This window comes from Pyricularia pennisetigena, chromosome 2 (assembly GCF_004337985.1).
Source record: "Pyricularia pennisetigena strain Br36 chromosome 2, whole genome shotgun sequence".
Lineage (NCBI taxonomy): Eukaryota > Fungi > Ascomycota > Sordariomycetes > Magnaporthales > Pyriculariaceae > Pyricularia > Pyricularia pennisetigena.
In genome coordinates, this window is record NC_043741.1 from 3,412,520 (window position 1) to 3,434,483 (window position 21,964).

General features: G+C 52.6%; 6 protein-coding genes across 6 annotated transcripts; 4 read left to right on the plus strand and 2 right to left on the minus strand.

Annotated features, from left to right (window-relative positions):
- Positions 1 to 1,551: 1,551 nt before the first annotated feature.
- Positions 1,552 to 2,878, plus strand: PpBr36_00944 (uncharacterized protein; the record flags this gene model as incomplete). Its single annotated transcript, XM_029888133.1, has 2 exons — positions 1,552 to 1,828; positions 1,893 to 2,878. The coding sequence occupies 2 exons, from the start codon at positions 1,552 to 1,554 to the stop codon at positions 2,876 to 2,878; spliced, it is 1,263 nt and encodes a 420-aa protein (XP_029752224.1).
- A 412-nt stretch (positions 2,879 to 3,290) lies between these two features.
- On the minus strand, positions 3,291 to 6,123 carry PpBr36_00945 (uncharacterized protein; the record flags this gene model as incomplete). The annotated part of the gene is made up of 3 exons (XM_029888134.1): positions 3,291 to 5,614; positions 5,684 to 5,744; positions 5,884 to 6,123. 3 exons carry the CDS (start codon positions 6,121 to 6,123, stop codon positions 3,291 to 3,293), a joined length of 2,625 nt encoding a protein of 874 aa, XP_029752223.1.
- A 1,114-nt stretch (positions 6,124 to 7,237) lies between these two features.
- On the plus strand, positions 7,238 to 9,203 carry PpBr36_00946 (uncharacterized protein; the record flags this gene model as incomplete). The annotated part of the gene is made up of 3 exons (XM_029888135.1): positions 7,238 to 7,759; positions 7,818 to 8,271; positions 8,341 to 9,203. 3 exons carry the CDS (start codon positions 7,238 to 7,240, stop codon positions 9,201 to 9,203), a joined length of 1,839 nt encoding a protein of 612 aa, XP_029752222.1.
- A 742-nt stretch (positions 9,204 to 9,945) lies between these two features.
- On the plus strand, positions 9,946 to 13,195 carry PpBr36_00947 (uncharacterized protein; the record flags this gene model as incomplete). The annotated part of the gene is made up of 4 exons (XM_029888136.1): positions 9,946 to 10,322; positions 10,395 to 12,141; positions 12,203 to 12,773; positions 12,876 to 13,195. 4 exons carry the CDS (start codon positions 9,946 to 9,948, stop codon positions 13,193 to 13,195), a joined length of 3,015 nt encoding a protein of 1,004 aa, XP_029752221.1.
- Positions 13,196 to 14,168: 973 nt separating this feature from the next.
- Positions 14,169 to 18,552, minus strand: PpBr36_00948 (uncharacterized protein; the record flags this gene model as incomplete). The annotated part of the gene is made up of 3 exons (XM_029888137.1): positions 14,169 to 15,885; positions 15,965 to 17,509; positions 18,245 to 18,552. 3 exons carry the CDS (start codon positions 18,550 to 18,552, stop codon positions 14,169 to 14,171), a joined length of 3,570 nt encoding a protein of 1,189 aa, XP_029752216.1.
- A 1,727-nt stretch (positions 18,553 to 20,279) lies between these two features.
- Positions 20,280 to 21,957, plus strand: PpBr36_00949 (uncharacterized protein; the record flags this gene model as incomplete). The annotated part of the gene is made up of 2 exons (XM_029888138.1): positions 20,280 to 20,303; positions 20,392 to 21,957. The coding sequence occupies 2 exons, from the start codon at positions 20,280 to 20,282 to the stop codon at positions 21,955 to 21,957; spliced, it is 1,590 nt and encodes a 529-aa protein (XP_029752215.1).
- Between the last annotated feature and the right edge of the window lie 7 nt (positions 21,958 to 21,964).

The window sequence follows — 21,964 nt, forward strand, 5'->3', positions numbered from 1 at the left end:
GGACCCTGGATGACCCCCGCACACCGGTACCAGGTTTTCTGGAACTAACTGCGGTATCTTCATAAATTGCACCTACCGAGAGAGCATACATAAGTCATAAGCACCCAGCCAAGAGATCAGTTTGGCGAGTAATTTGTCCGTTCTCTTCTATCGTTGAAGATGGAAAATGCTTTGCACCATTTTTATTTTTTTTTGTCTTTTGGCCAACACCGAAACAGTTGTAGTAGTGCTGTTATCTTTGACTATTCATTGGTTGTTATTATTCATCATTAAGCCCTTAAAGTTTAGCGCTTCCAGGTTGGCAGGATATCGCAGTCCCTGGGGTTCGATGTGGATACTTCAGGGGTTCAGGAGACAACAGACTGGCGCACACCGACAGACTGCTTGCCACGCTCCTCAGCAGGTCAGACGTGACCGTCGATAACAATCAACTCCCACTGTGTTATGTCTAAAGTCCTACAGTCCGTTAACTAGAGAAGGGCAACAATAGTCACAGTGCCGCATTTTTGCGATGAGGTGATCCTGGTGACGCAAGAATCGGGTAGTATCCCACCCACGTCCTTGCCCAGACAGCTAATTACAGCCAAGACTGGAAATGAAGCACTTGCAAATACAGCCCTCTTCCTTGACTGGCATATCTCTCAAGGTTGAATTTGAGCGGGCAAATAATGACATATAGTTCCAGATCCATCAGCCCCTGATGAGTTGATGTTTCGTGGGCTGGACATATTTAGGCCAACTCAAGAGTCGGAGACAGAGCTGGTATGGGATGTTTCCCCTTGCGCCAATAACTTGGTCTCAAATGTTGAAAATGTGTTAATTGGTTCTTGTCTGGTGAAAAAGGAGTCGAAATTGATGTAATGGCAGCTGTAGTATTATATATGCTTCGACAATCGACCTCATTGGCAAAATCCATCGTGGGCGTGGCTGACTGTTAGGTTAGGCCTACTTGGACCAACAGTGCGACGATGATATTCGACCGAAAGCGGAAAGGTGCAGTCATTTACTCAGCAAAAGTGCCCGCAATGAGGCTCTTCACATTGGTTTGTCTTTTTCGCAAACTTTTCCTACCCAAGTGAAGAGTATGAAGATTCCTTCCAAGATCAGAAATTGGGACCGGCGAGACAAGCGAAGACGTGGTAAAGTCGGTCCACTGCCTAATTCACACCAGGCCCCGCCCTACCAGAGCTAGTCTCCACTTTGCCTCATCAGGAACGCGGGGCTGCGCGGAGCTCACGAAGCTGTTCAATGACGACCAACCATCAATCAACTGGAAGCCTCGACCTGCAATTCCGACGTGTTTGCGCCCGCCACAGGCTTCAAAGACATACATCACATCTAAATCCCAACACAGTCACGCGACGACGTCTGTGTTTGCTGAGAGCCTGCCAATAGAAGAAATTACAAGCTTGGCACCCGAAATAAGAGCGCATACAGGCCGATCCTGAAAGGAGCATCCGGCGTCGCCATCGACCCTCACCAACGGCAAGCTTTTCTTCACCAGCCTCTGCCTGTAGTAAGGGCGTGTGACGTCTCACAAAAAAGGACGCCATGGCTTCAGAAATGGAAATCAACCCTCTCATATCAACACAAAAATCCGACTCTGAGCTTCACGTCGGCCTGCACCCTCTCGTGCTTCTTACTGTTTCCGATTACATAACAAGGCACACCTTACGGGGGCAGACATGTCCTATAGTCGGAGCGATTCTAGGCCAGCAAAATGGAACGAAAATCACAATGGAACATGCTTTTGAGTGCTTGACACGGTCTCTACCCAACGGTGATCTCTCTCTAGACCAGGATTGGTTTACCAACAGGCTAGACCAAAGTAAGTGCGCGACGACCTTGTTCTGGGAGCTTTTATTTTTCTGACTTGATACCCTTTCTCTCAGTGAAACTTGTCCACAAGGATCGCAACCTGGACCTTGTCGGCTGGTTCACCTTACTCCCCCGCGCCGGTCCCGACCAACGGCTTCTACAGCTACACAACCAAATCCTCGCCATCAACGAGTCTGCGGCCCTACTGGCTCTCCATCCCGAAGACATCGCTGCCGCTGCTGGCAGCAAACTACCCGTCACAATATACGAGACAGTCCTCGAGTCCGATGATCAGAGGCAGGGCCAGTCCGCCGGTGGCGATGAGGAGATGAAGGACAGCGGAAACGAGGCTGCCGAGAACTCCTTGAGGCCGCGGTTTCGCGAGCTGCCTTACTCTGTAGAGACGGCCGAGGATGAGATGATCAGTATGGCCTTTGTTGCCCGCGGTGGCGCCAACGCTGGAACAGCAACCGTGATTGATGACCCAGCGAACCGGAAGAAGTCTTCAGTCTCGTCCGTTCAGGTTGACACCAAAGGCAAGCGGAGAGCGGTTACCAAGGAAGAGGAGGAGGAAACGGGCGCCGCCGAACCCGTCACCTTGTCTCGCGAAGACGAGGAGCTCGTTTCGACCCTTACAGCCAAGGCAAACGCTATCAAGATGCTTTCGGCCCGAATCCAACTCATCACAAAGTATCTGGAGGGATTACCTCCGTCGTATCTATCTGGAGAGCAGAGTGGATCGGCTTCAGACGTCTCGCAGCAACCCAGTAGCACCACGACCCCGTCCCCGGTCCTGCTACGATCAATCCAGGCATTGGTCAACCGTATTCATCTCTTGCTTCCCTCATCGGTGGAGGCATTTCAGCAAGACATGTTGAGCGAGGCGAACGACGTACAGATTGTGTCGCTTCTCAACGACGTTTTGCAAAGCGTCAACGAGCTGAGGGACGTTGGCAAGAAGTTTCATGTGGTTGAGCTGGCCAAGCCACGCAAAGGCGACAACTCTTCATTACTTGGGATACAACAACAACTGTCTACCGCTGGTGATATCATGTCTTGAGCGATACATACTTTTGGTACCCTTGCAGCTATCTACCGCTTCTGGGCAGATATGGCAGATGATGTTAATGGCGTTTGATGATGTTTTCATTCTGGAGCGATACGTAATAGATTTTTTGTGTCTGGCAATCAAGAATGCTTCAGAAGCACTTGGAACCGCATGAATTACCAATGAAATTAGTGGATCGTGGTAGTATTGCACGGCCGACAGAAGTACACAAAGATGAAGAGAGAGTTCTTCAGTGATAACTTCTTTCCCATGTCTCCCTTCTATTGATCTATGACATTGGGTTGTATTGTCCCACGCACGCACAGTAACGGATACGCCCGAGATTGAGCGCAGTAATAATACATAGTCGGTCTAGTCTTTGAACTATTGTACATGCAATCCTCTACAAAAAAAAAGAAATTTCTCATCCGATAGCCTTCTCACGAGGCCCGACAACTCGCTCAAAGGTGTCGAGCTCCATGTCGAGAGAATGCCTACCGCCGGTCTTGCCCCGAAGCAGCTGGTCATAGTTGAGCATCTCGGCAAAGGGAATCCTGGCCTTGATCTCCAACTGGCGCACCAGACCCTTCTTGGGATCGCGCAGCGACTGGATGGTGTCGTACGGGTCGCGGGGCACGTAGACGTCGTCGAGGCTGATCCTGTCGGCCGGGTCGACGCCGCTGCCGGCGGCCTCGTCGTACTTCTCGTTGCGGTCGACGACGGCATATACGACGCCGCCGCGGGCGCCGCCAATGTCCTTTTGCACGGCCTCGGCAGCGCCCTCGGGGCAGACGATGGAGACCTTCATGACGGGCTCGAGGATGCCGACCATGGACCTGGACTGCGCGTCCTTGAGGCTGGCCTTGACGGCGCTGTAGGCCGCCTTGACGTTGTGCGACGGCGGCGTGTTGGGCCCAAAGTAGTCGGTCGACGGGTTATAGTCGATGGTCACGAGCGTGCCGTGCACCGGCCGCCGCAGGCGCGGGCCCATGCGGAGCGCGGCGCTGGCGCCGTTGAGGAGCTCGTGCCGCGTGCGCTCGTAGTCGAAGCCCTCGGGGAAGGTGCCGTAGTCGTTCTTCTTGATCTTGATCTCGATCAGGTTGTTCTCGTCCGCCCGCACCGTGTCCTTGGAGATGGCGCGTGTCGATTTCTTGTCCTCTTGGTCTGGCAGTGGCTGCAAGGTGACGGTGCAAGCCGCCTTGCCGGCCTTGCCTCCGACTACTTGGTCGAACACGAAGCGGTTGGGTGCCAAGGGCTCCAGCAGACATTCTTTGTATTCGACCTCGATGCCAAAGATGGTTGCTTCGACGCGGTACACGTTCTTGAGGCGATCGAGCAGAACCTCAAGGTGCAGCTTACCCATTCCCGAGAGGATGAACACCTCATCGCGTTCATTGTAGCTATATCGTAGGCTGGGATCCTCACGGGAGAGCCGCTCGAGTGCTGTCTCCAGGTCTTTGACGTTGCCACGGGCCGCTGGTGCCATGGTGATGAATGCCACCGGGTTGGGGATCTCGGCCGGTCGGATCTGCACCCTAGCCATGGGGCCTTCTGAGGCATTGCGGAAACCCCCGTTGACCAGTATCAGCGTATCACCCGTCTTGGCGTCCTTGAGACCCTTGAGCGCGCCGATCTGTCCGGTTGATAGATGAGGAATGAGCTGCGTCTTGTTGGCAGAGATCTGCAGCATGCTGAGTGCCTTTTCTCGCTTGTGGCGGTTGGAGTTCCACACCTCAGCGTCGGCGGGGAGCGTGCCATGATAGACGCGTACAAAGGACAGCATGCCCCGCGACATGTCGTTTCTGTTGAAATCAGCTGCCACCTTGAAGACGGACGCGACAGCAGTAACGCTGCCTTTTTTGTTGCCGAATTGCTTCTTCTTTCCGGGCGGCTGCGCCTTGGCGCTGGCCTCGATGACGTTCTCAAGGGTCGAGCGAACGCCGTCCAGCGAAGTTTCTACCGGGGGCCGCTCGTTGGCATTGGGTAGATAATCTACCACCGCATCTAGCAGGGGGTCAATGCCGATGTTGCGTAGGCTCGACCCGGCAAACACAGGAACCAGCTTGCCGCTGCCGTCGCTGATGAGTTCACGTATGGTCCTTTTCATGACCTCCGGGGTGATGTTCTCCAGATCACCCTCTAGAAGCCGCTCGTCGTGCTCACAGAGAATATCTACCAGCGCGAGGTGGGCCTCATCCAGCTGTGTCAAGAGATCTGGGTTCGTATCTGCCAGCAACTTCTTCAGATTTTCGGCGTTGTAGGAAGCCTTGGAACCGCCAGACTTCCACCTGATCCCTGTCCGGGTGATGACATCAACCACGCCGACAAAAACGTCCTTCTCCCACCAGGGGATCTGGCACACAAGCGGCCAGGCGTTCAGACGAGAGGCTATCTCCGACACGGAGCGCTTGAAGGAGGCGCCGTCTCGATCCAGCTTGTTGACGTACATGATGCGCGGGATGCGGAACTGCTGCGCCGACTGCCAGACGCGCTCCGTGTGGGCCTCGACGCCCTTGACTCCGTCCATGATGCAAACGGCGCCGTCGATGACGGGCATGCATCTGTCCACCTCGAAACGGAAGTCCTGGTGACCGGGGGTGTCAATGAGATTAATGGTTTTTGGGGGATTTCCGGGACCGCATTCTGATGGTAATGGCCATTGGAAGGTAATGGCTGCGGACTGGATAGTGATGCCACGATCACGTTCCATTGGAAGGAAGTCGGTGACGGTGTCTCCGCTGTCGACATCTAAAAGGACTGTTAAAACCAACCCAATTTACAACTCCACAAATAGCAGCTTGGTCTGTTGCTACTTACTGCCTAGGTGTTTTGTCACACCGCTGCGGAAGAGCATTCGTTCTGTTGTGGTGGTTTTGCCCTTTAACCGCGTTAGCTCGAGTCCATGAGATTGAGCGAGAAAAATAGTATAGTAGTGTAAGCAGAGAATTAACTCCTTGACTCCTTGTGTTTACTTTCTTGAGGGACGAGGGGGAGCATTAATTCTCGTTAACACATACCGCGTCCACATGAGCAATGATGCCAATATTTCGAATATCTTCTACTTTGGCATCGTAATATGACGAGCCAGGACTACTGTAGAATCTGCTGCCGAAATCAGTCCTTGAGAGGATAGCAACAGCCTGAGGTAAACGAGACGACTCGGCGTGCAGGTTGGACTGGAGCCATCGCCATGATGATAGAGGCAGTTGGCGACGACCAGGCCGGAAGCGACAGGCCGGGAGAGGCCGCAGCCACATTATGAGTAGGTAGTAGGAAAAGAAGTCGTAAATAAACAAACAAATATGAAAATACAAGTCAGAGCAGTTTACGTCCCATCTAGTCTCAAAGTTGGCATTGCTGTTACCACAAGAACTTCAAGGTGTCGCACATCTTGAGCCCGAACCTCTCTGCATATGGTTACAGAATAGTAGGGACCGAGCGGTTAAGGCGCAGAGCCAATGCAGGTAGCGATATAGGGATATGGGACTGGGTTATGTTGGTGTATTTTTATTTACTGTAGTTCAGAACTGAGCAAATGCTTCTTTTGGGAGATTTTGATCGCAAGGACCCTGGTCCAAGTTCGGAAGATGTGGGTCGAAATTCGTTAGATGGCTGGCAATTCGAGCTGTTGACCTTGCGACGATGGTCATGGCGATTCCCCTGATACAACAGGTTTGGTAGGAATTGGAAGATTCAGAAAAAGGAGGACTTATAGTAAGCAAATCAGAGGTTAGAGAAATATTACCATACGAAAGTGTTTCTTTCCAGGGCTCCAGCATGTAAATGGTCAACAAAAGCTAAGCTGCGTTTTAACCTGCTTTTTAACGGAAGCATCAAGCGCTTGCTGTGGCTGTAGAGTGGAGATGAACTGACGTCTATGGTCTGTGCGCAGTTCCCCATGTCAATAGCTGGAGACAGAGAACGAAAGAGCTTGGATTCCAGTGGTGGGGAGAAGCTCTGCTCCAGCTGACAGATTACTGACAAGTGCAGGCAGACACTGACTGACTGGACTGACGTCTCTTGCTTGCTCAAAGCTCGGCCTGGCTTTCTTGTAGGCGTCACTTCTCCAGCTTCGAATATTTTAATGCGCATTCAACAGCAGATTCATTATCTCCTGATCCTGCCGCATTGGCCTTCGAATTTTGTGTCATTGCGGTTGCTTGTTAGCACTTGACCCGGACGAACCAAAAGTTGCGACGGCTAAGTGATTGGCTGCAAATCCCGACCTGACCAACACGCTGAAGCGTCAACAACCGGATCAGGTTTCGGCTCGCAAGCCAGGCAAACGCAACGTAATTTGCACGCACTTTAAAATCACTCCCCAACCACATTTCTTCATCACCGCAAACAGGAATAGCCGGAACTTCCACCATGGACTATAGCTCATCGATTCACGAGGCCGACAACCCACACGGCGCATCGCCCTGGGGTTCTCCGGGAACCTCGCCGCAACATAACCGCACAACGTTCAACGCCGCCGCTACTGCAGCCCCACCCCCGACCTACCAGTCTTTTGAAGCGGCGAGCAACGGCCTGGGCGTCCCAGAGGAGGAAGGTGGCTTTGGGGATGCTGATACTGGGTTCGCAAGGCCAAGCACGGCGAGCACAGCTGCTGCTTCGGATGCCTTGACTGATGAATCGAGGACCGAGGCTGGAGAATCTCAACAGGAGCACGATGAAGATGTTCAAGCTGCTGCCCCGACTGAGGGTGCCGCTCATGCAGATGCAGCTGCAGCTGCCCAGCAAGAACAACAGCCACAGCAAGGAAGGGCCGAGGAACAGCAGGCAGCCCAAGCTCAACGGCCAGCACAACCTCAGTATAAGCTGCAAGCCAAGATAACGGGACTAGAGCGAACCGGCCGCAAAGACCCGATCCTGAGGTTTGACGTACATGTACGCAAAAACCCAGCCAACTATGGCTCCACCACGTCACTAACGCTGAGATTTCCAGACCAACTTGCCTAATTTCCGGACGACACAATACCGAGACATCCGCCGCCTCCACTCGGAGTTTGTCAAGTTCGGGGAACACCTGATATCCGCCAATCCCGACGCTATAGTGCCCGCTGTTCCACCGCCCATCACCTCGGCTGGTGCTGGGACGGACGAAGACGAGGCCCGAGTCAAGGCTTTGATGCAACGATGGCTAAACTACGTTTGCAGCAACGAGGTTCTCCTGCGGGATGACGAAATGATCCTGTTTGTCGAGAGCGATTTCGGCTATAGCCCAATGGTAAAGAAGAAGCAACCGGCAACGGGTGTGCGCCGCAAGATCTTGAAGCAGTTCGCTCCGCCACCTGACGACACACCCGAGCTTCAGGAGGCTAGGCCTATCGTGAAGCTATTCTACCTAGGTGCCATGGACGCTGGGCACAAGGTCGACAAGCTTGTGAAAGCCAGGAGAGGTGAGTGGCTTTGTCTAGGTCTCGGTCAGTATGAAGAGACCCCGGACCATCAACTGACATAACGTGCAGGACTGGGACTCGCCGAATCCGACTTCGGAGTCAAGCTTGGCGGCATGCACGTGCAGGAACTCCACCAAGGCCTGGGCAACGCCTACCGCAAGTTGGGGAAGGTCATTCAGACTGTTGGTGACTGTCATGCTGCTCAGGCAACAGCAGAGGCGACGACGATGGGCGACCCGCTGCAGTACCACTCTTCTGATGCCTTTATTGTGAAAGAAACACTCACAAACCGTCAGATCCTCATTCGAGAATTTTTGCAGGCGCAGGAGACGACAAGGAGCAAATTGAACGCGACCGATAGGTTACGGGCGAGCTCTAACGTGCGGCGGGAGAAGGTCGATGAAGCCATCGCGGCACTTGACGAGGCACGGCACAACGAGGTCCAGCTGTACCACAAGACCACGAGGGTAACGCAAAACCTGGTCCAGGAACGTCGCAAGTGGTTCGCACGCACGTCTGCCGACCTGCGCCTCAGTATCAGGGAATATGTACTGCGGGAGATAGAGGCCGAGAGGCGAACGCTGGCTCTGCTCGAGACGGTGAGGCCGGATATTCGCAGCATTGATTCGTCAGGAGGCTTGAGCAGACTCGGACGTGAGGCGCACCCGACACCTCCCAGACGTGTCAGCATGGCTGCCAGCCAAGGGCCCAAGGGCGATGCCTGGAGCGGAGTGCCCCGGCGTTCAGACGCAGCCGTGAACCGTAGCCTTTCCGCCTCCACGGGCAGCATAATCGCGGCTGGGCTGAGCGAAGAGGGCCAGGTTGATGGAGATATGGCACCGGCCAGGACGCGGACGCAGGCTGAAGAAGACGACGACGATCGGTTGGACGCAAGGAATGCTGCGAGCAGGTTGGCAACTAGCACGTTCTGAACCACAACTTGATTTTTTTTTTCTTTCTGTTTCAAAAAACAAAAAACCCCCACCCATTAGGCTTGTTATTCTTTGACGACCAAGTCTGATATATGTAGCTCACAAGATACCGGTTTCCTCACTTTCATCTTTTCACTCCTCTTGCTCACAGTACGGTGACCTTGGAAGATACCAAATCAAGCTAACCGTGACTTGGCCTGACCAGTGCCTGGCCTTCCTTTGTGGAAAAGTACTCTTTGAACGGAAACACACAATTACCACTTAAAGATGAACTCAACGGACAGTACAAACGAAAGCACCTGGTGATAGGAATCTGACGAGCAACTGAGCAGCACGTCTCGACTCTTAGCCTGCTACATGTATCGTTTGCACAATTTTGACACTGATTCTGTTCGAAGAAGGAACAACATAAGGGACTGCAGTTTGCGAGCACCACACTCTTCTTCCGCTTTCACATTCGCATCAGAAACAGCTCAGGTGGCCCAAAAATTCAACTTGAGGGAGTAAATTAACCCTCAACGTTCCCCCACCTCCAATATATTCAAATTGACTCTCACACCTGATATTACATCACCTTTCTTCCTCCTTTATATCTGTCTGTCATCGATTTAGAGAAAAGTCTTATCATTGATATTCTACTGTCTACTTACCAACACATCTCTTTTCATTCTTGGTCAGGCAATAACCACTCTTCACTCTTCGCTTCTGAGATCCAGCTTCCACGAACATCTGGACAGGTCCCATGATGGCCTCCTCCATCGTCAAGCTGGAGCCTGATGGTGAACACGATTTGCAGAACCTCGTCATCAGCTCACAGCCGGTTGATTCTTCCACCTCACAATTTCCTGACCAAGAAGCCGATAACACTCAGCGCCTATCTGAGCTTTGTCAAGAGAACTCGATTGAGAAACTTGAGAATGGTCTCAAGATTGGCAAACGGCTTCTAGAAGAGCTCGGACCGGCTGTTCGCAATCTCAACTCACCCGCTGGAGAGCACTACCTCAAGACCATAGAAGGTCTCTTGCAGGCTGCCAAGAGGACCCGAACTGTCGTTGGCGTCGTTGGCAACACTGGATCAGGCAAATCATCGGTCTTGAATGCTCTTTTGGACGAGTCAGAGTTAGTCTAACACTTATCATGATGGATCTGCTCTACTTTCCAGCAACTAACGACATTACTCGTCTCGTATAGGCTTCTAGCGACCAACTGCATGCGCGCCTGCACGGCTTCAGCTACTGAGTTGAGCTTCAACTATTCAGACAACCCCAAAGAAAGGTATCGCGCTGAAGTCGACTTTATCTCCCCTGAAGATTGGGCCGCCGAGCTCGAACTGCTGTGGGATGACCTGATGGATTCCAATGGCAGGATTGGCCGAGAAGCATTCGCCAAAGAGGGCGATGCGAGCATTGCCTTGGCCAAAGTCAAAGCTGTCTACCCAACATTGGGGAATGCTGATTTATCGGCTTGCGACCCCAAAGAGCTTGCTCGAGAACCATATGTTCTCCAAATGCTTGGGACTACTAAAAAGGTGCAGGCAGAGACGGCGGCGGAACTCTTTGCCTTGCTTCAAGCCTATGTTGATTCAAGAGATGACCGGGACGGGCGTACGTATAAAAGGACCATGGAAGCATGGCCGCTGGTTAAAGTCGTTCGAATTTACACAAAAGCAGATGCTTTAGCCGCTGGGATCATCCTCGTGGATCTACCAGGCGTTCACGATAGCAATGCGGCCCGAGCAGCCGTCGCCGCCAAGTATATGAAAGAGTGCAGTGGACTGTGGATTGTTGCACCTATTACCCGTGCAATAGACGACAAGTCGGCCAAAACTCTGCTCGGCAACGCCTTCAAGCAGCAGCTCAAATTCGACGGCCTGTTTGGCCAAGTGACCTTTATTTGTTCCAAGACGGACGACATCTCAGTCTCTGAGGCGGTCAAGAGCCTCAGAATGGGGCAAACTGCAGAAGGGAAATGGGCTTCAGTTGACAACCTCAAAGAACAAATCCGCAATTGCAAGCTAGAGGCCGAGCAGCTCAAAGCCGAACAGAAGTCACTCGATGACGACAGAGAGCTGAAGCAGAAGGAGCTTGCGATTTGGAACCAGCTGTCTGCAGACTTCAGGAGAGGTCGCACTGTTTATCCGCCGCCACCAGCAGTGTTTTCTAAGAAGCGCAAGCATCAGACTCGTCAGACACGCAACAGCCGTCGCATGGATCTTTCAGCATCTGACGACAGTGAGGACTCTACCGAAAGTGAAGACGAACTTGCAGATGGTGGACCGACCGACTCCAAACCAGCCACGAGTTTGCCCTTGACCAGCACAGAGATAGACAAAACTCTTGATTCGCTCAGGGAGGTGCTACCACATCTGACTCAGTCGAAGCAAGATGTCACTCGGCGCAGCAAGGCACTAAAGAATAAGATGAAGGATCTCAAAAAACAAGCATCTGAGCTGCAACAAGAAGTAGAAGCGATGTGTATCAAGGGCCGAAATGAGTACTCCCGCAAGGCAATCCAGCAGGATTTTGCCATGGGAATCAAGGATCTCGACCAAGATGCTATGATTGAAGAAGATGAAAGTTCGTTCAATCCCGACATAGAAATTCGTGACTATGACAAAGTCGCCGATTCTCTTTCCGTCTTCTGCGTCAGTAGTCGAGCCTATCAACACTTGTGTGGCCGCAACCAGCGCGACAGGTTCAGCAATCGAGGTTACGAGCGTAAATATGACACTGAGATTCCTCAGCTTGTTAGACATGCTCAAGGAATGACGGAGGCCTACAGATTAGGCCATTGCAGACGGTTTATGAACGAACTGCACCAGCTAGTTGAGTCGATTTCGATATGGACAACGCCTCGTGAGGATAACATGCAGACGACCGATGAAGAGCAACGTCTCATTGAAGAGGTCCTGCGTCGAGAATTCGAGTCTTTCGAGATTGTAAGTCATGGATCCGGGTTGCAGGTATGCTGAGCCGCCAGCTGATTACACAAAACCCAAGGCCTTTGCCACATCAATCGATACCTTTGTGACAACACTGCAGGACCGCTTCTCCGAATTGATTATCCCAGCTCTGGACGCCAAGATTTCGGTAGCCACGTCGGCTGCTGTAGATGTTTGCCGAGGCTGGGGTGCACCAAGAGACGAAGGCGGTCTCCATTGGGGGACACTTCGGGCCACCCTCAAACGCAAAGGGGCTTTCAATGGCGCTGCTGGCCAAAGGAATTTCAATCTTGAACTCCTTGAGCCCATCATGTCGCATCTTGCCTCGGCCTGGGAAGAGACATTTCAGCGACGGATCCCCATCGCCATCAGGACGCTTGTTGCCTCAGTCCAGAGAGCCTTACAGGCCTTTCACGCTAACGTAACCACTGCAAACAACCTGCCGGTTCCGGCTCAGGATATTGCTATCTTGGCTCGGCGACTGTGTGGATATTTGGAAAAAGTGTCTGCAATTCAGGTTGCGCTGGACCAAGAAATCACCGAGGCCCAACGCGAAGCCAATCGCCAACTCGAGCCGGCCATTATTGACCGCATGTCGCTCGGATATCGCCTGGCTTTGGAAGAACGAGGTAAGAGCCCTGCTGGGTTTTTATATCCACTCCTACTCTACATCTGAACTTAGCCGGCTTTTCTTTCTTCGTTTGCTAATACTCGCTTCTTTTTTTTCCCAGGAACTGGCTCCCACATGCGTATGAAAGGCATAATGGTTGACCATGTCAAAGTTGCCCGACATATAATGTTCAAAGAAGCCAAGAAAGCTGTGCAAGATGATCTGAAAGCTCTGTCAAACCAAGTCCATGGCAGTCTGAAGGAGCTGGCCTCAGAAATAAACGCCAGGACACTCCATGATTATTCAGCTGTGCTGCTGGGGAACAGAGCCGAGCGCCTGAACGACATCGCGGAGATTCTCGCCACTGTGCACATGCGCTTTACATCTGTTTATCAAGATGCCCCAGCTCCATTGATGGTCAAAGAGGAGAGCAAGATATAACCCACTGCAGTGCAGCAGGCTCACAGCTGAGCAGTGACTCCTAAACAGGAGTAGGAACCTCCCGGATAGCCAATGCTGTTCAGAAAGATGCCTGAGGGTGGTGGATTGACTATGACCAGAGACATCATTGTCATACTTACTGCTGGAATACAGCTCGAGTCTCTCAGGTTTGTTATCATTGAAGCCCTACGAGGCAAGTTCCTAGTCCGGCATGCATTGTTGTTGCCTTGTTGTTTCATTGTTACTAGGCTATCGCATTGACTTGCCTGCTGATCTGCGATGTATTTCAACTCCATGTCATATCTTTCTCTGAGAAGATCGGGCTTTTCTTTTTTCTCCATCTACACAACCTATCCGATGAACTGTTTTATTGGGTCTCGCCATATTATAACAAAACCTGTCAATCTAATTTATCAAGTGTCCGTTTGTCTTTCTTTCGGACAGAAGATCATATCAAGATATGTGTGTTTTTAACCGGAGGTGCAATTTGGCCTTTCAAATCTGCAAAACGGCTGACTAGGATAGCCTATTTCCTACCATAACCGTGTAATAATCTACAGATAGCTGAACTTTACTAATCGATGCTTTACATTTCTGATCGATTGAGAGTGGGAGATCATGTGCCGTGTTATTGAAGTTGTACTGTGGCTTGCCTGGTACCACCATTAATAGTCACAATAAAAAAAAAAAAACACTTCTCCCTACTTGACATTGTTGATCCCGAACAGCATAGCATGGAGAGCCTTGTGGCGATGTGAGAATAAACAAATGAAACTGATTTCCCTTCTGATGAGTTACAGTACACACTGTTGCTACATTTGTTTTGTTGCGCAAACAGGCAAAAAAGAAAAAAAAAAGAAAAAGAAAAAGAATGATACAGTATGCTATGCTCCGATGATATACTGGCTTCGTAAAGCCTGCCCATTTTTAACAAAAAAAAAAAAAAAAAAAAACAGAAAAAAGTCAAAGACTTTCAGTTGTTGCCCTTTTCTAGCGAGACCTTCAACATCTTCAACTTTTCTTCGGTGGCTCTGATGGCCTCCCTGACCTCACGACTGTCCGCTACGTTCTTACGCGACGGCATTGGAGGCTCGGAATTGTGTCCTCCGCTCAGCCGCTCCATGCCGACTCGTTCCTCAAGCCACTGCCACAGCTCGCTCTCCTCGCGCCGCCACATCTCCTCGTAGGCGGCCACACGGTCCGGGTAGCTGAGGTAGGCAAGGTCGGCACCGTAGGGCTGCCGCGAGGCTGTCCTGCCGCTCGGGTTGAATCCGAATCCGAACCAGCTGGCCACGAGCAAGCCCACGAGCAGACCGTACACGAGGTTGCCTGTGATAAGCGGGCGGACGGTATCGAGCACAGGGCTGACGATGCCCCGCACGGGCTCAAAGAGGCCCCAGTCTTGCTTGGCGGTCTGGGCACGGGCGCCTCCCTCGACGTCGCTCGCTGGGCCAGACGTTGGGCCTGCCCTGCCCTTGCGTCCCTTCTTCTTGCCCTTTGCAGCGGCGCCGTTGCCGGTACCTGCTCGTGCGCGGGATGAGACGGATGACCTGAGGCTGGTAAACAGCTCCTTGCAGTACTGCTGCTGTCCCGTCACTACTCCGTTCTCGATTGGTCCCTTCAGCCAACTCTTGCCGGACCATTCAATGGTGCAGTTTACGTTTATCTTGGTTTGATTCTTCTCATCCCAGGTCAAGCAGTATTTTGTCTTGACTGTAAAGACGTTACCGCTGGGCACGTCAGGGGTTTGCGTCGAGCATGTTATCGTAACGGCCTTTTCAAGATCAATCGCGTCCAGCTTTTCGCTTACTATGCACTTGGTCTGCTTGGGCCCCAATGAAGCGTTCAGGGGCTTCGTGTATGAGTACGTCCGCGTCTTGTTCTCCGCAGTGAGGCCTTTCTTGTCCTCCATCTGCAGATCAAAACACTTTTGTTCGTCCGTGAGCCACTTGCTCATGTACTGGCAGGATCCTGGCCCGAACATGAGATCGTAGACTTTGCCGAGGGGTGCGGGAATCACTTCAGCAGATAGATGCTTGTCATAGTGCGTGTCAGAATCACCGCAGTCCGTCTTGGCGTGTGTCGCAGGGCCAGGGAAATCTTGAACTCCTGTTGCGGTTGCGGCGCCACCGGCTGCCTCCTTTGGCTTCTCTGCGGCTGGTAATGCGGCCGATGTCTTCCGACTAGTGACCTTGTCCAGAGCATTATCCGCGGCACCGTTTTCTATCGGCTGTGCCACGACCGATTCATTCATCTCGTCTTCGGCATCTTCGTCATAGACATCTTCCTCGTCGTCCTCCGAATCTTCCAACTCGGACCCGCTCTGCGTTCCAGCCAAAGACAGACTGCGGACCTCTTCCACGTCAACCTTTTCGGTTTTGTCGCCTCCCGTCTCGTCCAAGCGAACTCCGTTGAGTGAGCTTTGTAACGAGGGATGACGGATGCTCCACACTTTGATAATTAGTTGATATGTCGAATCACGACTGGCAAAGCTGGCAAAGACGTGCTTGGCGTTGATGGTGCTAATGAGCAGTCCGTTCTTGAATAATAAAGCCGTGCTCCGCTTTTCAACCGACAAGATTTCATCAAAACTCATAACCAAAGTCGTTACGTAGCCAAAAATATTGCTGTTGAAACACAAATGGCCCTCGGAAACATACAGTCTTCCGTGAGCTAGAATTTGTAATTGTCTGTTTCAAGTTAGTCAGTACACGCGCAAAGGATTTCCACTCTAAGAGGTCAATAGTTTTCAAAAGATGGAATACTCACAGTGCACAGCTGAAATCATCAATCAATAAATCGTCATCTGGTACGCTCTTGAAGAGCTGGTGGAAGTCACGGTTGCGCTTGGCACTAGCGACGGCGAACCCAGTCAACTTGGCCGTGCTGTTATTGCTTATGGCTCCGGTTTGAGTCAGAGCCGTGTGGGTTGCAGTGATAGGAGCGCCGGTCTGGCCAGACATTGTAGAGCTGCCACGCTTCCGGTGCCGTCTGAGGGAGCTCCGGACGCTTCCATTGCGCTGGAGTCCGGTTGCATCCTCGTATATGCTCCCGGCCGGTGTGCGTTCTGCGCTACCAGGTTCAGCAACTGATCTAGCCTGCGACGAGGGCTGCGAATCATTCTGCCCATTGTTGGCCTCTGCGGGGGCCGAGTCAGCCCTCACCCTTGAGGCCATCGAGTCCGCAAACCTGGACGTAATTGGCGAGGTTGCGCTACTCGGAGGGTCGTTGATGCCCAGCTGGCTCAGACTCAAATCGCCCCTGCCTAGTGTTTTCACTGCGGGTTCTTGCGACTCCATAGGCTGTCTCTGAGAACCTGAATACGACTCAACCTCGACTCGGCTATCTCCAGATGAGGGTGTTCCGCGGGGCTGAGCGCCGTTACCTCCGTTGTTACCGACAGAAGACGTGCTATTGTTGTTCGTGATGGTGTTGGTCCAGGTGTTAGCTGCGTTCTGCGCGACGTTCTGGGCAGCAGATATCATAGACGAGAAGAAGTTGCCGGTGGGAAGAGGAGACTGGGCGTTCTCGGGAGTCGGAGTAAGAGGGGCTGGTGTGATGTTCGAAAGCTTGCTGGGGCCCGCGCTGCCAGAGCCTGACCTCCCACGTCGATGTGCTAGTGTAGAGACAGGCTCGACTGGCTTGGCAGCTGCATTACTTGTAGCCTTTTTCGTCGGTGTATGGCTTAGTAGGTCGTGGGGCTTGCTGTGGTCGGTAGGCGTCGGGGGAGTGTTGACGATGACAGGAGCAGACGTTGAGCCGTTTGGTGGCGTCCGAGGCGGATTCGCAGTCTCGATCGTCTGCCCTTTGCTCAATCTCCTGAAGCGCTGGGCAGATGCCTCTTTGGCACTATCTGCCTGTGGGTTGAGTGGGGGGTTTGCTGCACTTTCGGCGCCAGACTTGTCGGTAATTTTGCTATCCGGAGAATCGTTCCTAGCGGAAGCGGGTGCTGGCGAAGATTTTCGTTCAGGGCTAAGACTGCCTGTCGATTGTCTAGTTGAAGACCTCGAGCGTAAAGCTTCTCGAAAGCGGCCTACGGGGGAGGGCGATCGTCTTGCCCCTGGGTTTCGGGGGATAGCAAGACCGGTCTTAGTTTGCCGGAGGGGTGATGAGGCTGCCGAGTCGAGAGAGTCGGTCCTCTCGACAGAATCGGTGACAGGAAGGGTTGAAGATCGGGACAGGCTATCGATCGAGGAGGGTTCCGGTGGTTCTTGAGTACCCTTTAGGTGCTCTTCTTGCACCAGCGGCGACGAGGTCGTCAGGTAACCGATTTGCGAGGGATGCGTCGACACGGCGGTGGGCCTTGCTGACAAGCTATAATACGGGGTTTAAAATGTCAGACAGTGCGTGGCAGCCAGTGAGAGCTTTAGCCTCTGAGCCTAGGCCCCGGGCGGCGCGACCCTAGTCAGCGCTGCGGGTCCAATGCAGCGGACTTGACGCCGGAAAGCAGCTCGATACCAAAGTACACGTCGAAAAAGGTTCCATCCGACGAGACCATGGCGAGAGTGGAATGGGAAAACAAAGGGGTAAAGGGAAGGATTTGAAACTTCAAAACCAAGATCCTAAGGTGGTTTGTTTTTGTTTTTCATGTATGTCTCTCTCCTTTTCACCTCTCCCGTCGTCTCTTTTTTTTTTTTTTTTTGAAGAAAGAGGGGGTTGTATCAGCCGAGGTTGTCACACGTCACGGCCTTTGTTTTTTTTTTAATTGTCTTTGCGCTGTAGCCGCAGGTTTTGATCCATCCTAACAGGTCCCTAGAGTCAGGTCCCTAGAGTTGGCACCACCAACGCTCTACCATACAGTTTGGACTGATTCGCGAATGCAACCGGGCGGGCAATAAAAGCACGCGATGAAGCGGGCTATGATGATGGTCCACTACGCCAAGTCGAGAACTGACGACCAAACAAGCAGTCTTGACGGCGGCGCTGCGACTTGCAGCAGTGGTATGAAGGCAAAAAAAAAAGTACATTTCATTACGGTACATTAGGCAGACAGGAATAGAGGGAAGCGTGCAGGAGCCGTGACATAAGAAGAAATGAGGGTAAGCTTACGAGTCTTCATCCGTCTCCACCGCCGCTAGACTGGCATCTGGCTGGTGAGGCGGCTGCCGATCCTCCTCTGCAATCGAGAATGAATGATTGCTCGCGTTCTCGTTCAGGGTGTCCACGTTTAAGTCGCTTTCGTTGGTATAGCGACTGCTGGCTGGGCTTCGACCGCGCGCCCCGAGGTCTTCACTACTGGCATCGCTACCAAGCTGCTGCTGCTTCTTGCGCCGCCTTTTCTCTGCCAGCGCTCGCGGCAACAGTTTACCCAGGCCAGAGGTAGACGTTGCCGAGCGATCTGAGCCGTTGGCTTCCATGATTTGATTTGCTGCCGGCAGCCTGGGCTTTGAAATTTGCAGGTCAATTCGGCCCAGGCGAAGATTATCGGCTTAGACTCTAAGCTTAAGGCGGGCGTTTTATTTTCCGCTTGGGAACCAGTCCAGTCGTTGTCGTCGCTTTCAGCACGAGCGTGGTGCTCAACCGATGTCTGGATCAGTTGTGAATGATGTGACGCGATGCGATGCGATGCAAAACCTAGAATAGACAGTTGTTGCCCTTGTTCATAGATCCAGGTGGAGCTGCTTCTATAATGACGGCATTTATCTTGGTTTCAAGGGTGTCCAGATTTATTAAGCATGATTTGGTTGCGTAATTAACGGCGATAACACTTGTGTAGTAAAACTGTAAAAGAAGTCGTCGGCTAGATGTCAAAGACTGGATTACTACGATTGGGAAAGAACAATTCATATGTCAACCTGTCCGAAACGGTGGATGAGGAGGCTGAAGAATTGTTCCGCAGCGAGTGCGAGTGAGACTCCCCCCTTTTCGGTTTCACTAACTGTCAAGTGGGGGACAAAACAAAAAATCAACAGACTCGCTGCATCTTTGCAGTCGTCATTAATTTTCTCGTGCGCATTTATGAAATCACTCACCCGGAAAATACGGCTCGATATGATTTTTTTTTTTTTCCCCCTTATCACGAGGACCAGTATTCTCCCAATTTTTTCCGTCAGAGCATCTTTTGCTAGCTTGGCTTCAAATTCGCTTGCCATGGTAAGTAGCAATCAAACTTCCTTGGCCAAGCGCATTTCACCATCAATGCTGTCACCACTGTTGTCATCGTCGATCTAGTGTTGTTTACCGTCGAGCAAGTTCCTAGCCCCACACGGCTGATCCTGGCTTCCAGCTCCTAGCTCGGGACCAGCCACCACATGGCATCCGTCAGTGGATCCACATAAACCTTGAGGAGCTATCTTGACAGTTTAACATCGGAGGATAATTACAGTAATACTGTTCTCGGAAAGGTGTAAACATGTACATAACAGAGGAATAGTAAATCGGAATTGTACACGCAAACAATCGCGTTACATGAACAATTGCTTACCCAGATAACTTTCACATCTTCAAAAATCTGTCTACACCAAGGGGCCTGTCTGTCTGCGTGTCATGTCGACTTGCTGACTTTGCAGAATTACTCTGCAATCGTCGGAGCCCCATGTTTACTACACTCTTAAAACAGCCATGCAATTAATGACTTGCAGCGTTCAATTCAATCTCTGAAAGGAGACTGACCGAATCATACATTCTACTCTATTCTCTTGACGTTACCTGCAGCTATGTCGTAGCATGCCTACGGTACGGTACCAGCTTTCGGATTTGTTGGATTGATAATTAATTAATTACTGCACCAGATTTGGCAGCAATGATTGATGATTGGATTGCATGACCCAATAGAATTTGGAGAGAGAGAGCTTGGCATATTGGCTGGCCTTCAAGGCGTTGGTCGAATTGAGTGACTAATCCAGCCATTAAATGTCGAATGTATAATGGTAGTGCTGGTTGCCCCTCTATTTCCGGCATAATTGTTCACGAGCAACCCTTTCCCTGCGAGACGACGCCCAGCTGCTTATTCGGACAGACAGTGTCGACTGCACCAAAAGTGAATATTCTTGAGCCAGTGGCTTTATCGCGGCCAGAAAAGTCTTCCTCATGTGCTACGAGCAGCTAGGCTGTTGATATCGAAAAAAAAAGCTCATCAGGCAGCATGGATGCAGCACCATTGATCAAGGTAAGAGAAGCAAGATATTCCGCTTCTTCTACAACCGCACGTGCGTGATTTCCCGAACTGCTTCCCCCCTAACAGACATCTTTTCAAGGCACACGACCACGCCAGGAATGCCGCCCTCGCCCACACCGACACGACGGTCGCCATCAACGAGCACGCACTCGCGGCGGGCGAGTTTTCCAACGCCGCCAGGTCGACCACCAGCGCCGAGGCCCTCCGCACGTTGACGTTGCTCGAGCAGCATCACCAGAGGCTTTCGGATCTGCTCAAACTACCGCTCGAGCGGCCCCCACGCAGATCTCAAGTCGACGACGACCGAGCCGGGGCGGACGCGAGCCACAATGACGACGTGAACGAAAAGCCATCGTCCAGACCGGCCTCAGCGGGTGCCGACGACAAACCCGCCACCGACGACATGTCGCCGAGGAGAAAGTCGGCGGTGGCATCCGGCACCGCCTCGTCGCAGCAGCGGCGGTATCCGCCGTCGCGGGAGCTGTCGTCGTCGATCGCGAGCAATCTGGCATCGGCGCGCGGCATCCGATCCTCGCATCGTGGACACCCGCTCGCACCGAGTGTCTCGAACGACCAGGCGCCCGGGAGCCTGGATGGTCATCCCAACAGGGACGTTGGTCGATCCAAGATGCAGAACATGCTTGGGCAGAAGCCAAAGCCCAGCTGGGTGCCACCTACGGAAGCTCCGCAGAAGTCGGAGAAGGGCCAGGCCCGACAGCAGGCCGAAAGACCTGTGGAGGAGTCGAGCGAGGATGGGTATTCCCGGTTCTATAGCACGTTTGGGAGCTTGATCAAGGGCCTCTCCGCGCCGTTGGCCTTTGCGGGACTGCCTCTGATTGCGGAAGAGTCCGCACCTGAGCCGCCTACCTCTCCAGACCCGGCAGTTGCCAAGAAAAGCCGACCCTCCAGGGCACAGCATGTCACAGCCGAGCCAGACCTGGCTAGGATTTATTCCAAGGCAACGCTGCAGGCGCTCGGGCACAAGGGGCATGCTCCGAACGACTCGTTCTACTTCGTCCCGGCGACCGGGGGCACCGTGTCGTACGCGAACATCCTCAGTTTTGATCAGAAGGAGAGGCGTCGCAACTTGGCGTCCATCCATGACAGCCACGACCACCCCGAAATGAGCCCAGAGGACGCGGCCGACGAGGACGACTTTGTCGACGCGCGGGAGTCGCAAGCCTCGCCTTCCATGTCTCCCGGGGTGAAGAGGCGCATCGGCAGCAGCCAGTCGACCAAGGATCTACACAACGTGGTGGAGGAGCTCTACCTCGAGAACAAGGGGCTCAAGGAGATGCTGGACAAGCTGTCCAAGAGGCTGCACACGTTCGAGGCCAATGCGCAAAACTATGCGCTGCAGTCCAGCATGCGGTTTGTGCGTCCCGGGTCGCCCTTGTCGTCCTCGGGCGGTGGTGGTGTCAGCGGGGGCGACGAAGCCCTGCGCCGCAGAAATCAGGAACTGGAACAGGAGCTCGCGGCCGCGGTGAAGCGCATGGAGGCCTTGGAGAAGGAGTACACGCATGTTAGGAAAGTCAATGCGCAGTACCGGGAGAGATGGGAGAAGCTCAAGGCGGGCGCCAAGGCCAGGAGGGAGGCTCAGGTGGCAAGTGGTGAAGGCGAATCTTCCCGTTCGCAGGCTGGTTGATGTATCA